This window comes from Dipodomys merriami, unplaced genomic scaffold, assembly GCF_024711535.1.
Source record: "Dipodomys merriami isolate MVZ:Mamm:240054 unplaced genomic scaffold, mDipMer1.0.p SCAF_3, whole genome shotgun sequence".
In the NCBI taxonomy this organism is placed as follows: domain Eukaryota; kingdom Metazoa; phylum Chordata; class Mammalia; order Rodentia; family Heteromyidae; genus Dipodomys; species Dipodomys merriami.
The window spans coordinates 67478776-67497095 of record NW_027204492.1 but is presented as its reverse complement, the minus strand read 5'-3'; the positions used below and the strand labels follow the sequence as shown (position 1 = coordinate 67497095).

General features: G+C 42.0%; 1 protein-coding gene across 1 annotated transcript in view; it reads right to left on the bottom strand.

Moving 5' to 3' along the window:
* Nucleotides 1–6029: 6029 nt before the first annotated feature.
* Nucleotides 6030–18320, bottom strand: part of Msn (moesin) — a 92521-nt gene continuing 80230 nt past the window's right edge. Inside the window, exons 8-13 of the mRNA XM_070040223.1 lie at nt 16755–16918; nt 12047–12177; nt 11658–11818; nt 9356–9448; nt 8651–8875; nt 6030–8246 (exon numbers count right to left, since the gene is read on the bottom strand). Of these exons, the coding sequence (XP_069896324.1) occupies nt 8082–8246; nt 8651–8875; nt 9356–9448; nt 11658–11818; nt 12047–12177; nt 16755–16918 (939 nt within the window). The 3' untranslated portion in view covers nt 6030–8081. The remainder of the gene's footprint in view (nt 8247–8650; nt 8876–9355; nt 9449–11657; nt 11819–12046; nt 12178–16754; nt 16919–18320) is intronic.

Genomic DNA, 18320 nt, shown 5'->3' with positions numbered 1-18320 from the left:
TAAAAAATAAAAATAAGGGAAATTTGGGTATGGTGGCACATGCTTGTAATGCCAGAAATAATGAATGTCTGGGCTACATAATGAGAGGCCTATCAACAAACAAACAAACAAGCAGAGTGAATCCGGACAGAATACTTCATGAACACTTGTGAAAATGGAACAATGAAGCTTGCTGAGTTTGGTTTGAGGATAGGAAGGAGAGCAAGGAAGAGGAATGGAGGGATGAGTCTGATCAAGATACATTGTATGGGCTGGGAATGTGTCTCAGTGGTAGAGTGCTTGCCTAGCATGCATGAAGCCCCAGGTTCAATTCCTCAGTATCATGTATACAGAAAAAGCCAGAAGTGGTCCTGTGGCTCAAGTGGTAGAGCACTAGCCTTGAGCCCATAGAGGCTCAGGGACAGTGCTTAGCCCTGAGTTCAAGCCCCAGGACTGGCAATAAAAAGATACATTGTATGCATATATGGATATATCAAAATGAAGCACCCTTGTACAACTAATAGATACTAATGAGAAAGACAGAGTCAAATACACTATTAATACACTGTTAAAAGAGGATATAATGAAATGGGTGATAATTGATCAAGATATATTGTATTCATAAACTGCTTTGTTAAATGGAAACTCCTTTGTACAGCTATTTAAGATAATTTGAAAAAAACTGGGTAGGAATGGGGGAGGTATGATCAGCTCCAACAAACATAAAGTATTTTCCAAAATCCATTACTGTTTCATTTTTAAAACATGAAATAAACTAAAAATAGAAGGAGACTACCTCAGGTTTCTACACAAATCCACATATAGAGCTGAATGTGGTGGTACCTGCCTACTATTTCAGCATTCTGGTGGCTGAGACAGGAAGAACATGACTTCAAGACTAGCCTGAGATATAGGGAGACTGTCTCAAAAACAAACATGCAAATCCCATAGCTAGCATATTGATGGTGAAAGATGGAAAAAATCTTCACCTTAAGATTTGGAAAGAAATGTTAGGAAAATTTGAAAATAATCCTCTTTTTTTAAAGAGGCTCTACTGTTGCAACTTCCATTCAACATTATACTAAAGTTTCTAGTCAGGAAAGTCAAGATTAAGAAATAGAGGCTATACTGACAGGTCCTGGTGGCTGTGGTAGGGAGGTCCTCTCTAATGTGTGATCTCTCTCTCTCTCTCTGTCTCTCTCTCTCCCTCTTTGCTTCCTAGCCACAAGGCCGCGGGCTTATAACCAAGACTCTTTTCTAGATCCGGAGAATGAGCCACCACCATTTTGAACACAGCCCCTCCCCCTGCTTCAGAGGGACTTTCCTCTGCCACGAGCCTCAGATCTCAGCCTCCTGAGTACCTAAGATTACAGGCGTGAGCTGGTGCCTGGCAGGAATGTTTTGTAACCTGGAATTTTTATTTGATTCTTCTATATAGTTTATACTTCTAGATATATTGTCATACAAGTTTCTTCAGCTTTTTATAATTGTAATTTTTGTATCAAGATAAAATAACCACATACCTCAAACTTCATACATTCAAATCCTAGAACATGCTCATCATCTCCTAATGAAAGGTCATATCCGTTAGCAATTACTCTGTACCATATGCCTCCCCCTGCCTCAAGTCCTCAGTAGCCACTAATCTATTTTATGTCTTTATGGATTTGTCAATTCTAGACATTTGAAGGAAATGAAATCATAAATATGTGGCATTTTGTATCTGGAATCATTCACTTAGGATAATGTTTTGAAGGCTGTATTCAAAATTATAACATGAATCAGTATATTTCATTCATTTGTGACTGAAGAATATTCCATTTTATGGATATACTATACTTATACAAACATCAGTTGAACGTTTGAGTTGTTCCCATTTGGGTGATTTTGTATGTGTGTGCTGGTACTTGGGCTTCAACTCATGGCCAAGTTTCTATCCCTGAGCTTTTTTGCTCAAGGCTGGAACTCTGCCACTTAATACAGCTACATTTATGGCTTTCTGCTGGTTAATTGTAAGTAAGAATCTCACTGACTTTCCTGCCTGGGCTGGCTTACAAACTCTATCTTCGGATCTCAGCCTCCTGAGTAGGTAGGATAACAGGTGTGAGCCATGGGTGTGGGCTCTATTTAGGCTATTTTAAGTAGTACTACTATCCCTATTCATATGAGTTTTTGTTATGAACATGTTTTCATTTCTTTCTGGTATATACCTAGCAATGGAATTACAGAGCCATATGGTATATTGAACTTTTTTTGTGTGGATGCTGGGGATCTAACTTAGTACTTCATGTATACCAGGCACGTGCTCTATTACTAGTGCCTACATTCAACTCTATTTTTGTTATTTTTAAGTAGTTGTACAAAGGAGTTTCAATTCAATATACTAATTTGAGCATGTAATGCACCTTGATCAATGCCAACTTTATTTTTTTTGGGGGGGGGGTTCAGTAATGGGGCCTGAAATCTGGGCCTGGGCTCTGTTCCTCAGCTCTTCAGTTCAAGGCTAGCACTCTACCACTTGAGCCACAGCGCTACTTCCGACTTTTTCTGCTTATATGTGGTGCTGAGGAATTGAACCCAGGGCCTCATGCATGCAAGGCAAGCACTCTACCACTGAGCCAACTTCTCAGCCCCACAATGTCAACTTTTTAAGGAACTGTCAAAGCTGTTTTCCAAAGCAGGGTCATCACCATTTTACATTCCCATGACTTCTGTATGAGGGACTAATTTTTCCATGTTCTGTTCAACCCTTTTAATTGTCTCTCTTAATGAAAGCCTTTTGCTTTTGTTCAATTGCCTTTGCCTGGTGCTGGAGAATGTAAGACCTTGTGAATGTGGAAAGCCTTTGTAATGAATGAGAAGTGCTATCTCCAGTGACATGAATTTTGCTAATGTCTATCTAATGAGGTTGAGCATTTTTATGATTATTGGCCACTGTATTGGAGAAATGTTTGTTCATATCCTTTGCCCATTTAAAAGTAAGATAGTTTGTCGTTTTGCTGTCAAATTGTCTAGTACTTTGTAAATTCTATATACTAGACCCTTACCAAATGATTTTCAAGTATTTTCCCACTCTTTTGGTTTCTTACTGTATAGACAACATTCTTTGAGGTGATATATAGGTATATATACTATATATATGTGTAGAGAGCTGCGAGAGGCCGCACCTGGAAGATGGCGCCAGCTTCCGCCCTCCGCCTTCCCGATGGCGAGTGCTCTCGTGGTAAACAACTCCTGATATGGTTAAGGCAAAGAATCTGGCTTGCTTCTGTGCACCTGAACCTATTGGCGGTTCCCACGTGGCGTATCAGGGTTGGCTACCCAGCGGGTATTTAAGGCTGTGGGGAATTCTCCCCGGGGTTGGGGTCAGAAGATTACTAAAAGGTCCTGAATAAACTGCGGAGAGAAGAGTCCGGTGTCGCGTCGTCATTACCGGCCGAGGCGGTAGCGACATATATGTACATACATATATATATTTAATTTTATATTTGGTTTCCTAGTTGCTGGTGCTGTGTCATTTCTAAAGGAGCATTTCCTAATCCATAGTCACAATGAGTTCTATCTTTTAAGTCTTATAGTTGTCGAACTTTTATCTATTTCTGTATATTTTGTATGATAGGGGCCCTATTTCATACCTTTGTGTGTGAGAATCCCGTATCCAGTTAACATTTGTAAATTCTTTCCCCCACTAAATTGTCTTGGCCCTATTTTAGTTTATTCTGGACTCCCAAGTCTATTTAAATGTCTACTTTTACACCAGTGTATCACAATCTTGAGTACAATAACAGTGTAGTAACTTTTGGTACTGAAAAGTGGGAATATGTCACCACTGTTCTTTGTTTTTAACTTTTGTATTTTATTGTAAAGGTGCTGTACAGAGGGGTTATAGTTACACGAGTAAGGTAATGAGTACATTTCTTGTCGAGCATTGTTACCCCTTCCCTTGTTGTTCTTCCACTGTTCCTTCCTTCTCCCACCTCTTTCCCTCCCCCTCCCAAAGTTGTGAAGTTCATTTCTAATATACTGTCTTGTAGGTATCATTGTTGCAATGGGTCATCCTGTGTCCTTGCTTCAGCATTTTGTTATTCCCCTTCCCCTCACCAAATTAGACAAGATGCAGGGTACCAAAATCAAGTACAGTGACAACAGGGAATGTACCATGGGGGAAGAATGTACAAAGGAAACCAAAAAAAATCACATAGTACATTTAAGAAAGACCTCTTGTATCTATATCTTGGGGTTCATTTCACTTAGCATCATCTTATATGGTCATATGTACATAGTTTTTTAGCTGTTCTGCTCATCTGATAAAATTATCCTAGATGTACAATAATTACTGCAAATAAGGGAAGCTATGGGACCTGTATTTCCTTGGGTCTGGCTTACTTCACTTAATATGATTTTTCCGTCTTTCCATTTCCTAACAAATGGGGTGGTGTCATTTTTGCTAATGGAAACAGAATTCTAGTGATTTTATATATATATATATATATATATATATATATATATATATATATGCACACGTGTGTGTTTGTGTGTGTGTGTGTGTGTTTCTTGATCCATTCATCTACTGAGTGGCATCTGGGTTGGTTCCATATCTTAGGTATGAAGAATAATGCTGCAATAAACATAGTTGTGCTGGTAGCTTTAGTATGGTCTTGTTTGTGATCATTTGGGTAAATGCCCAAAAGTGGGATTGCTGGGTCATAGGGGAGCTCTATGTGTGGTCTTTTGAGGAGCCTCCATACTTCTTTCCAGAATGGTTGAACAAGTTTAACAGAAAACTGTTCTTCTTTAAGTGCTGGAGGCTTTTTGCTGGTTCATTGGAGATAAGAGTCTCACCAATTTTTCCTGCTTTGGCTTGATTAGAAACTCTGTCCTCAGATCTCAGCCTGCTGAATAGCTAAGATTACAGATGTAAGCCACCTGCAGCCACCCCCCCTTTTAAACAATGAACTATTTACATATAAACACCCAAACATACAAAATAGACACTCTGTGGGTTGAGGTTGAGGTAGGGATCTAGAGCCTTTTCACTCCCCAAGGCAACAGTACTTGGAACAATCATTAGCCAAGATTCCTAATGCTTCTTCCTATGCTGATCTTCTATTGACCTAGAAATGCACCAGAGTAACCTTAGAAGTGAAACCTCATCTTCTGTGTATATTTGAATTTAGGACCTCACACTAGGTAGGCAGGTTTCTTAACTCTGGGCTACATCTCCAGGCCTGATTTTGCTGGTTAACACATTGGAATTATCAGTTATGTTGCTGCCTGGGCTCCCCTACATGCAAGTAAAATTTGACCTGACAGTGTTGTCTGCATGTTAGAAACTTTAAAAAAAAATTAATGTGTGAGACATCAATCATTTAAAGGATTATAACATTTGGTAGACATATTTGGGAGTCACTGCATCAAAAGATTGTTGTGAGAACTTAAAGAGTATGTGATTTAACTTTTCCACCAAGAAGAGAACTGCCAAGTGAAGGGTACCATGTCCGGGACAACCTAAGAAGACTTACCTGATTCTCAGTGTCTTCATTTAAAAGATGAGGATAACTATATCTAGCCTACAGAACTGCCATGGTTTTTGTTGTTGTTGTTGTTTTTAATTTTTGTGCCTGGGTAACAGAGTCTCTAGTTCCCAATACCAATCTAAGAGCACCACATGGTTAATGAAGAGCCCATAACACACTAGAAAAGTTAGCATGCAGCCACAGAAAGGGCAGTGTCTACTGTGACAATTCTATAATGGGGCTATCCTGCTTTGTTGTTTTTTAAATCCAAGATGGGGATTCGAACTCAGTACCTGACACTGTCACTCATTAGCTAGTGCTCTATGCACTGAGCGACACTGCCAACTCCTATCCTGCTTTCTTTTGAACTTATTTCCACCTGTTAAAATGGAGTAGCTCTACCCTTTCTCTCCATAGAGATAAAGTGAGGGAGAAGCAAATCAAGGATTCCAATGTGGTCTACAGAGAGGTGATTACAATAAAATGCCATATACCCACCCACCTACGCCACAGGGAAAAAAATTCGAGTCACAGTGAAGTCTTCCTAAATTTTATTGGCACTGAAATAGAACATGGGTTGAGCATAAACCCCTCCAAAACAATTTTTTAAACCCAAAAATACACACAAAAAAACCTGAATATAAAATCTAACTTTTCTCCCCAACCTCCCTGGGGGTGGGTTACTGCCCTTAAGGGAGCTAGGTTGCTCCACAATTACAGGTTTTAATTTAGCTGATACAGGGCACATCACCAAGTAAGTGTCAATATAATTCACAGCAATGCATATAAGACTCCCCAAGGTTAGTGGCGATGGGAGGGAGAGGAGGGTTGAGGGAACTTCTGGGTAGGAACACTGCATAGAAGAAAAGGACAGTCTAAGGGGACTGAACCCTGGGGAGAAGGCAAACAGAAACAATACAACCAAATACTAAGTACTTAAAAAAACTGGATTGCATGACCTATAGTGACAGGTAACATCACTAATACTGAAAGCTTCTTAATGTGTCTGGCAAAATATCCTTTCATAATATAGTATATGCTTCTGAGGTGTGGAGGGTAAGTAAAGGAATGAGGCCAAAAAAAATGATCCTGCCCCAAGACTAATTTCTAATAGCGCATTAGCAAGAAAGGCAGAAATCAATATTGAGTTAGATATCATTACAATATATAATACTGGTAGAAAGAAAAAGAGCACACATGAAATGGGGGTAGGGAGAGGATGCTCCTGGGTTGAGAGCAAGATGGAGGTGTGGAAGGGACCAGGCCAGAATCCCCAGAAGCTCTCTGATATATAGCTCCAAGGGACAACACAGCTGGTGACAAGACCTGGGTTAGAGGTTTGTCAGAGGCAGGGCCCAGTTACTACCTTGGACCTGGGGGTGATGGACAGGGAATATTGGGCACCTGAGAGGGTCGAGTAGTAAACTGTGGGACCAGAGGCAAGAGCTATTCTCACTACACACAGCTTCTCTTACCTACTCCCCAATAAAGCTTAATGGCCTCAAGATCTAGGACTTACCATACCAAGGCCCACACAGCTATGAAGCAGGAGCTGTAGCCCAAGTAGCTCTGATGGGAGAAGTGGCCTAGAACACCTAGCAGGAAAATACTGAAGCCAAGCATGAACATTTCCTCCTTTTTGGCAAGAGCTGTGGGCAAGGCTTGCTGAGCTTTGGAGTACTTATCTCTATTCCAGGTCTAGGAGATTTAGGAATTGGAAGAGACAAGAACAAATCTAGAGAAGGAAACAGGGACCTGGAATTTTTAAAAAGGTATACTTGTGCCCAGATAGTTCATTTGAGACAAGCCTAGGCACCCACAAGGCAGAGGTGCAGGATCTCTTACCAAGCCCTAACCGAACAGAGGGCCAATGGCCTTCTAGGATGTTATTGAAACCTCTTGAAGGCACCATCTCTCCCATCCCACCCTGGGAAGAAACTGAGTCCCTTAATTCAGAGAGAAGGCTTATTGGGACTGAGCTTATAACAGGCTCAATCTGGGAGGTAGAAACAAGAATGACTAAAAATGTATTTATCCTCCGATTATTATAAAGCCTACATCAACTCTTAAAGGGATGGGCAGTGGGAGGCTAAATCCTAGGTCAGTTGACATACTAGAGAAGATTGCCAGGGCCTTGTCACCCTTCCCTAAACCCTGTAATACCTGGATCTTACAAATCACAGGACTTGATGGGGGAAGGCAGTGATTGGCACAGGAGAAGGAATCTAGCTTTCAACCCATTCCACACTTAACCCCTACAAGGACCGTGTAAGTGTGGGGGGTATATTTGCCAAATCAAGTGAAAAGTACATCTGAATTGGGGAAGAGATCTATTCTAACAAGCTAGATTAAATGGGACAAAGAAGGAAAAGTGGGACCCAGTGACACCATAGTAGGCCATTTGTCTACCCAGGTAAGCAGGGGATAAGGGGGCTACGTTTGGTCCCATGGCTGCACTGAATGCTTGGCATGATTCCAGGGCTGCTTTAGTTAGTGGCTCCAGCACAGTGAGTTAGGCAAAGGTACAAGGAGTGTAGGGGGAAGGATGAAGGGAGGAGGGGTCCCTAGAGGCTGGGCAAGTACCCATTACATGGACTCAAATTCATCAATGCGCTGCTTGGTATTGCCCTGCCGGATCTGGCGCAGGGTCTTGTATTTGTCTCGTCCAAGTCGCATGTTCTCAGCATGGATCATGTCATTGGCAGTCTTCTTGGACTCATCACGGGCATTGGCCAGCTCGGAAGTGAGGGCCTGTGGGAATAAAAGGGGATGCAAGGGTCAGTGGTGTCCTCTCATTTCAACTCTTAGTGTTTCCTACTCCTTCTTTTCTCTCTTTCTTCTCTCTCACAGATGCACACATAAGCACTTAGGGCACCAGTTGGATAATGAGTAGGAATTCTGTCTGACATGCTTTCTGAATGGAACAGGTATGTATATCAGGAGAAAGGGAGAGTAGTGCAGAGAGAAAAATTCCCAAAAAACAAAGCAGTAAGCTAGAGCCTGATCAATTCAAGTTTCATATAAATGAGACTCAGATTCCTACACAGCTTGAAGATAGACTCCTCTGCCAATCCTCATCCACGCTGGTCTAGGACATGCCAAGGGCTCTAAACTCATTGCAATGTCTCCTTGATATTTGGGCCCCTCATGGATACCTTCAGATGCTTCTGCACACGCTCGTTCTTCTCTGCCTCAGTGGTCCGTTCCTCCTCACTGCGGTCCTTGGCCATGGCATCAGCCCGCAGATCAGCACTGGCCTCTGCCCCATTCTCATCCTGTTCATCTTGCTCATTCTCAGCAGGCTCCGCCACATGAGGTGTACTCATGGCAGTCTTCAGCTCCGCACGGGTTTTCTCCAAGTCCTCTTGTACCATCTGAGCCTGTCCAGTGACAGAGAGAAGGACCAGCAGTCAGACCAGGTCACTTGTGGCAGCCTGTGCATGCCTAGAACAACTTGGTAAGAGGAAAGTCAACAGATGATAAAAATCATTTCATCTGCCGAATCCTTAATTTCTTCACTTGGGAAATAGGAGCAACTGTAACAAATTCCCAGGGGCACTGGGAAATTTTGGAAAGTCTTTCAGAAAGCCTGAGCACTTTTCTCCCATAGTGCCTGTTGTCAAAAAATGCTGGAAGTACCTGGGTACTTGTGGCCCACACCTGTAATCCTAACTACACAGGAGGCTGAGATCTGAGGATTGCACTTAGAAGCCAGCTGGGACAGGAAATTTCAAGCACCAGGACTGGCACCAAAAATAGAAGATTGGAAGCAGGAGGGATCCAAGCCCTAAGTAAAGGAACTGGAACATATGTATGAAGTACTCCTCTTCACAATGCTTTGTTCTGGGTATTGAGATTACCTTTTGCTGCCATTCCACAGCCTCACTTTCCTTCTTCTGTCGGGCCATTTCCAGCTGAGAAATGCGAGCTGTCAGCTCTGACATTTCTGAAGCCTGTGGAAAAATTGTGAATCTGTAAGAGCAAGGTCTTGGTCTTCAGTGTCCAGGTGTCCATACCCCAGTTCCCCTGAAGAACCAGTAAGGGACCTGCTGCTGCCCTGGTCTGGTAACATATCTCCATTCCAGTCCCATCTTCCACACATACTACTTTTTTTCTAAGTTATAGCTCCCTGCCTGGACTATAGGACTCCTGAAGACAAACAATGTCACTTCTCTATCCCTTATTCTTGTCCCTATCCCAAGTATGCATTCAGGTGTAGTCTCAAGAAAGCTTTCGAGTGGCACTGATCAAGAAGCATTGCATTCAATCTGACATGTTGCACTGAAGCTCTTTCGTACAACTACTTAAAGGTAAATTAATTAATTGAGTAAATAATTGATGCAGGCTTTTTAGACTACAGCTTGGAGTGGCAGACATTTCCCTACTATCTGAGGATGCAGAGAACTTCACTAAGACTCTTCTCAGGACAAGTACAAGAAAAGACACTCAAGCATCACAAGGCACTCTGAACAGGGGGAAAAGCTTATTCATTCCCTTATACTTTGGACTAGTTGCCCATGACAACCTCTTCCTGAGAGATAGTCTAGTTCTCTCTAGTCCCACCCAAAACAGGACAAGGGTAGAGCATGTCAAGGAATTAGAAGTCAAACATAGGTAGCTAACATCTGTAACCCTAGCTACTCTGGAGGCTAAGATCTGAGGATTGAGGTCTCAAGCCAGCCTAGGCAGGAAAGTCTATGAGACTCATCTCCAATTAACCAGCAAAAAGCCATAAGTATAGTTGTACCTAAAATTGTAGAACACTAGCCTTAAGCAAAAAATCGAACTGAGAGCAAAAAGCTGTGATTTCAAACCCTAGTACAAGGGAAAAAAATAACAGAAAAAGATATTGGGACCATAAGTTTGTAACTTCTGAATCAAAAAACACTTGGAATGAATTAATGTATGAGTACTCATCCTAGCCCCTCTCCCTCAAATACATGGGCACATGGTTTTGCATACAGTTTCTTTCAAATGCAGACAGAAAGGGGATTTCTAATCCTTGTCTAAACACAAGTGTGTGACCTTTGGCAAGTCTTTTAACCTCCCTTAGACCTAATTTCCTTATCCATGCACGAATTTATGTGGGTGTTAATATCATAGTCACTAGAAAAAATTAGAATAGTATGAAAAGGGAATGTGCCTAGCCTATACCATAGTAGGTACTCAATTAACTGTGAATCTGTTTCTTTCCTCCTTCCCTTTCCTTTGCCAGGTTACCAGTTAAGATATCCAAGGGTTAGGAAAATGAATGGAAGCCGGGCACCAGTGGCTCATATCTGTAATCCTGGCTACTGGAGACTGAGATCTGATGATCAAGGTTTAAAGCAAGTCTGGGCAGAAATGTCTATGAGGCTCTCATCTACAATAACTAACAGAATGCTGGAAGTGGAAGTGTGACTCAAGTGGTAAAATAACAGACATAAGCAAAAAAGCTAAGCAACAGCATGAGGACCTGAACTGAAGTCCTATTACCAGCACAAAACAAAAACAAATGAAAGCTAATGGTTAGAAAAGACTGTTGGAAAAAGTTGCTGAACCATCCTGAGCTGCTCAACTTGTCTCTACATGAGCTATTTTTTAAAATTTTTTATCTTTAAGTAGTTGTACAAAGAAGTTCCCATTCTACAAAACAGTATATGAATACAAAGTGTCTGATAACATTGTCACCCATCGCTCCTAACTAACCCACCCCTTCTCTCACTTTTCTTTTCTTCTTTTTTTTAAATTGAGATTAGGTGATTACATAAATTTCACATATTTCACAGTATTGTGGAATAGTGATACTTAAAGTCACAAACATTTTAACCTTCTCAAGGCAAATTGTCATTATCATCATCTATAAAGTTTGTGAATTCTATGAGCTTTGACAAAACAATTATTTCTTCCACATCAGGTGATATTTACATTTCTTTCCTTTTGCTTAGTGTAAGCTGTTCCCTCTTTCCCTCTCATTCCTCCCTTCCCATTGCTGTCTTTGGGTTGCTTAGTTCATTTTCATCTATGTCCAGTGCAGCTGATGGGCCCCTCTGTTGTTACATGAGCTATTTAGATAAGACCTACTGGCAAGAATCAGCCTTGTAGGCAGAAGGAGTTAGAAGTAGATTTGCTAACAAGAGAGAAAACGCAAGTCTCACAACCCAGCCTGCTGTGCAGCTTTACCAACTGTTCCTGGGTTTTCTTCTGGTCCCGGGAGGCCTGAAGCAGGGCCTCCTTGGCCTCTTCAGCTTCCTGACGTTCCTTTGCCAGCTTCTCGGCCTCACTCTGAGCACGCTTCCGTTCCTGCTCAAGTTCCAGAGCCCTACGGGTCTGTTCTTCCAGTTCTGGGCAGAAAAAAAGAAGGGAGAAAGCAATGAAGGTCACAGAGATGAAGATAGCTCATTAGCTTCCTTCCCAGGAAGGAACTGTCTACCTCAAGGCACAGCTGGCAGAAGGCACTGAGAATGCTTCTTGCCCCACCTCCCTGATTTAGTCTGTGGCCCCAGTTGTACTACTCTATAATCTGGGTAAAGCAGAATACAGCCAATCTTCATGGTGACACTAAGCCTCACCTTGCTGAGCTTTCTTAGTCTGTTCCTCAATCTGCTTCAGCCTCTCCATCAGTTCTTCCTTCTCCCGTTCAATCTTCTCCTTTTCCTTTTCTGCCATCTCACGCTTCTTCTTCTCATTTTCCAGCAGAGCACTGGGGGAAGGAATAGAAGAGGTGAATAGGACAGCAAGGATGCCCTGAGTCTGGAGATTTCCTTGCCCTAGGTCCTTTGGCACCTACCATTCCAACACACCCAGAGCTTCTGAGTTAGGGCCACTGTCCATTTGCTCCACATAGTCTTGCCCTTGCAATAGAGCCCTAAATCAGCTGCTCTACTGTGGATCCAATCTGTTTGATCTCAGTCAGAAGACCCAAACAAGAACTCTGGTTCTTCAAGTAAACCACTGGGTGGCCTTAGTTATCTTACTACTTTGCCTTTGTTTTCAGGTTCTCTATCTGTAAAGTGGCCCTATGGGACCCTGACAAATTTTAGCTTTGCAGTCAGATGCCATGTTCAAATCTGGAGAGTAAACCTACCTTTGCCTGCTCTAAATCTCTAGATTCCTTTCTTCCCAAGTTTACTGCATATCTGGAATAAGCATTTGCTTATTCTTACTCTTAGAAAGTCCTCTATCCCTTAGCTACATGTCTTCCCCCCCCCACCCCCATGAGCCTTCAGAATATTTGGCATACCCTCCTCTCATCTCTTTCTGTTGTTTTTCTGCATAGCACTTTCTTTGGTGTCAGTCCTGGGGATTGAACTCAGAACCTAGGTGCTGCCCCTAAGCTTGTTTTTGCTCGAAGCTAGCATTCTACTACTTGAGCCACAGCTTCACTTCCAGCTTTTTTGGTAGTTCATTGTAGATAAGAGCCTCAAGACTGCTGCCCAGGCTGGCTTCAAACCATCACCTTCAGATCTCAGCCTCTTAATTAGCTAGGATTACAGGTGTGAGCTACAGGGACAGAGCTATATCACACTTGTTTGTATGTGTATGCCAGTATGTAGGCTTGAACTCAGGGCTTGCATGCTGCCCCTGAGCTTTCTTCCTCAAGGCTAAAACTCTATCACTTGAGACACCGCTCTACTTCTGGCTTTTTGTTAGCAAATTGGAGATTAACGTCTCACAGACTTTCTTGCTTGGGCTGGATGTGAACTGAGATTTTCAGATCTCAGCCTCCTGAGCAGCTAGGATAATGGCATGAGCCACTAGCATCTGGCTACATAGCACATTTTACTCATCTCATAGATGACACAATTTGCTTAATTATTATATTTGTGTCTGATCAGTAGAATGATAGCTTCAAGAGAATGGGAATTTTTTTGTTGGTCATAGGGCTTGAACTCTGGGCCTTAGTGCTGTCTCTAAGCTCAACTCAAGGCTAGCTCTCTACCACTTGAGCCACAGCATCACTTCTGGTTTTCTGGTGGTTTGTTGGAAATAAGAGTTTCACAGCTTTTCCTGCCTCAGCTGGCTTTGAACTGCGATCCTCAGATCTCAGCCTCCTGAGTAGCTAGGATTAAAGGCATGAGCCACCAGCACCCAGCTGAGAATGGGGATATTTTTTGTCATTTTTTTCACTGCTCAATAAACATGAAGTGACTAAATGGAACAGTCCTGTGTTTGTGTGCATACATGTGCATGAGTGTTATGTATTTCCTCTCTTCTTCCTATGAGATTGTGAGGCCTTAGAGGACATGTTCCTGCCAGATGCTGCTCTGTGAACCACTCTCCAATTTTGGTAATTTTTTTTCTTTGCTGGTAATGGGATTTGAATTCAAAGCTTTACTCTCTCACTTGGTTTGCTTGTTCACATCTTGTATTTTACCATCTGAGCCATGCCTCCAGCTTGACTTTTTACTGGTTAATTGGAGATGGAGTCTCAACTTTTGTGCCTAGATTGACTTCAAACTATGATTCACCAGGTCTCACATTCCTAATTAGCTAGGATTGCTGGTATGGACTACCAGCACCTGGCTAGACTTTTTTTTTTTTTCATAACAAATGTGAACTTTAATGTTTACATTTTCATTTGAAGTTATTTTCAGCTTACTAGAAGTTTTCTGAGGTTCCAAACAGTTTGGAACAGAATACACACTAGAGTAGCGCTACTTCAATGATAGCCTGTATAGCAATAACCTGGAATCTTCTCAAATAGTTCATTAAGTGAAGTCACATAATATAAAATCACTACCCATTTACTATATTCACAATGTTGTATTGCCATTTTTTTCTATTTCCAAAGTATGTTTATCGGGCTGGGAAGGTGGCTCAGTGGTAGAGCGCTTGCCTTGTATGCATGAGGCCCTGGGTTCGATTCCTCAGCACCACATAAGAAAAAAGAAAAAAGCCGGAAGTGGCGCTGTGGCTCAAGTGGTAGAGTGCTAGCCTTGAGCTGAAGAGCTGAGGGACAGCGCCCAGGCCCAGAGTTCAGGCCCCACAACTGGACCCAAAACAAACAAACAAACAAACAAAAAAACAAAGTATGTTTATCATGCCAAAGTAAAACCCCATATTCATTCATCAGTCACCCTTTCTATCCATCCCCCACCCCAGGCTCTGACAATACCCATTTTTCTATTCTAGATTATTTCATATAAATGGCATCACACAATATTTAACCATTTTGTGTGACTGCTTTCACTAGGGTAGTGCTTTAGAGAGGTACATCCACCTGTAGTATATATGGCAAAATGATATTCTGCTATGGTTTAGATATGTCTGTCTCTGAAAGCTTTAGTACTAGAAGTTCAGCCTTCAATGTAATGGCATTGAGATGTAGTGAAACCTTTATGAGGCGGAACTTGATTTGAGGTGATTAGGGTATTAGGAACTACCCTCAAAAGAGATTAATGCCTGTGCAGAAGGAATGTGGTAGGTCCCTCAGAACTGAATTTGTATTTGTGAGAGTAGGTTGGTATAAGTGCGACTGGTACTACCCATGAGTCCCACATGTGCTCCTCTCCTGTGCACATGGCCCTGCTATGTGATGTTCTCTGACACATTATGAAACTGTACAGGGCTCTCACCAAATGTAGCTGCCCAATATTGGACTTCTCAACCTTCCAAACCATGTGTCAAAATAATTTTTTTGATGCCAGTTCTGAGGCTTGAACTCAGTGCCTGGGCACTGTCCCTCAGCTTCTTTTGCTTAGGGCTAGTGCTTTACCATTTGAGCCACAGCTCCACTTCTGGATTTTTTGGTGGCTAACTGGAGATAAAGAGGCTCACAGGCTTTCCTGCCCAAGCTTGCTTCGAATCATAATCCTCAGATTTCAGCCTTGTAAGTAGCTAGAATTAGAGGTGTGAATCTCTAGCACTCGGTAAATATTTTTTTTCTTTATAAAACTCTCAGCCTTGGGGTTGGGAAGGTGGCTCAGTGATAGAGCACTTGCCTTGCATGCCTGAGGCCCTGGGTTCGATTCCTCAGCACCACATAAGAAAAAAGAAAAAAGCCGGAAGTGGCGCTGTGGCTCAAGTGGTAGAGCGCTAGCCTTGAGCTGAACAGCTGAGGGACAGCGCCCAGGCCCAGAGTTTCAGGCCCCACGACTGGACCAAAACAAACCAAACCAAAACAAAACAAAACAAAAAACAAAAAAACTCTCAGCCTCGGGTATGCTTTAGCAAGACAAAATGGATTAACACATATTCCACTGCATATATTTATAATGTTTTATTCATTGATATATTGGTAGACATTTGGACTATTTCTACCTTTTAGTGATTGTGAATAGTGCTACTATGAATGCATGTGTGCATATATTTCTTTAAATGCCCATTTTAACTCTGTTGCTACTCAAGAGTAGAAATACAGGATTATATAGTATAGTAATTCAATGCTGACATTCTTGAGAATTTGTCAAAAATTTCCCACAACTTGTCATTCCTATTAGCAAAAACCTGGATTCCAATTTCTTCACAACCTCATTAGCCATTTGTTATTAGTTTTATCTATATTAATGAGTGTGAAGTGGTATCTCATTATTATTTGCATTTCTCTAATGACTTAAGATATTTTCCTGTGCCCATTGGGTACCTGAAGAGACAATTACCTCTATCCTTTGTGTGTTTAGGGTGAGGGGTTACTGGGGCTTGAACTCAGACTGGGCACCTTACCTTGTTTGCTCAAGACTGGGGCTATACCTCTTGAGCCACATCCCTACTTCTGATTTTTTGCTGGTTAACTGGAGATGAGTCTCTCAGATTGTCAAAATGTGCTGGCTTCTAACCTGGATCCTCAAAACTCTGCCTCTTTAGTAACTAGGATTATAGCTGCAAGCCATTGATAACTGGCTTCACTTGGGATTTTGAGATGCATGTTCTCATCAGCAGGTCTGGGTTAGGGTCTCCAATTTTGCCTTTCTAGCAAATTCCCAAGTTGATGCTGAGATGTGCTGAGCCTCAAATTATATTTTGAATAACGGACTGTGGGCTTTGTAAAATTGTGAAGGCTCTGCCCATTGCTGCTTAAAAAACCTTGCAGAATACAGACTCAAATGCATATGAAGCCCTCACATGCCACAAATGTGCATGGAATCTCACTGGCACAACAATTGCATGAGAACATAGATAAGGGGAAATTATTACAAAATCCTCTCCTTCAGGCAAAGCCTGTGAATTTCTATGCTTCTCATGGCTGCTTCTCAGGAATGAGTATGCAATGCATGCCTGGTGCCTTTGAGAAGCTGGCTTATCCCAACACTGTCCCCATTCCAGCTCTGTAAGACCTACCGCTCCATCTGTTTCTGGTGCTTCTCCTCCCGGGCCTGTGCCTTCATCTGCTGCACCTCGATGGTGTCGGGCTTGCGACGGCGCATGTACAGTTCATGGTTCCCCATACAAAGGGCCAAGATCCGCTTGTTAATTCGCAGCCGAGGAGCATAGAAGACAAAGTCCTGGAGACAAAATAGCAGTCAAAATGAGTTTGGAGGAAGAAGAGAGCTTCTACCTTCAGACAAATTAAATTCAATCATGCTTGTAATCCTAGCTACTTAGCAGGCTGAGATATAAGGATCAGCTGGGAGAGACAAATCCCTAAGCTTATTATCTCCAGCAAAATGCCAAAAGTGGAGCTGTGGCTCAAGTGATAGAGCACCAGCCTTGAGCCAAAAAGCTTAGGGAGAGCACCCAGGATATGTGTTCAAGCCCCAATACCAGCACAAGATAAAGAAGTATTACAAAGATCATTTATGCGAAGAACAGACTAGCAATAGGACTCACACTAGAATCCAGTGCTCTTTCTACCAAACCACAATTTCTTTCAATCTTTACTTACAAAAACTCTTCTACAATACTCTCAATTACAATGAATCAATTTCCTTCTCTGCTAACTAGAGATATTTCTGAGTCTCAAAGGACCTCTTTTAGAAGCCAAACAACCCTAGAAAAATACCCTAATGGGTATTAAGTATGGATATTAACCCCTCTGGATGTCTGGACTGGTCCTGGAGTCTTGGAAAAAGTATATCCTAGACCTAGTCCCTTGTGTCATTTTTTTTGGAACAAGGCAGACTGTAAACGCACAGATGAATATATAAATCCCCTAAATACTGATTGTCCTAGTTGTTGTTTGTTAAATAAGACCTTCATCTCAGCTGGCTTTCTTACTTACCTTTTTCTGACGACAGTTGAGCACAGCAGCAATAAAAAAAAAAACACGTAAGAAAATCCAGTGAGTTTGAGTTTCAAACTTCAAATAGCATTGGACCAAGGTCACCAGCTGATAAGCTAGCCACCATCTCCTCTGCCAATGAATGCAAACTTCTTTCGTCTCACACAGCTTTAGGTAGAGTGGAAGAAGCACAGGGTCTCAAGGTCAAATGACCAAGGTATAAATACTAGTTGTATGACCCTGAAGAAATCAAAATCACTCCATCTTTCTGAACCTCAGTTTCATCACTGCAGTAGGTATGATGTTAGGTATGCTGTTAAATACATGCCCATGTAGTTGAGGCTTTAAGGACATAACACAGAAAATACTATCAAGCATGGCAGCAGGGGCTCATGCCTGTAATCCTAGCTACTCAGGAAGCTAAGATTTGAGGATTGTGGTTCAAAGCCAGCCTAGGTAGAAAAGTCCATGAATCTCTTATCTCCAACTAAGCACCAAAAAAAAAATCTGAAAGTGGAACTGTAGCCCAAGTGGTAGAGTACTAACTTTGAGTGAAAAAGCTCAGGGACACTGCTCAGGCCCTGAGTTCAAGCCCCAGGATCAACACAAAAAAAAAAAAAAGAAAGAGAGAAAGAGAGGAAGAGAGGAAGGGAGGGAGGGAGGGAGGGAAGGAGGGAGGGAGGGAG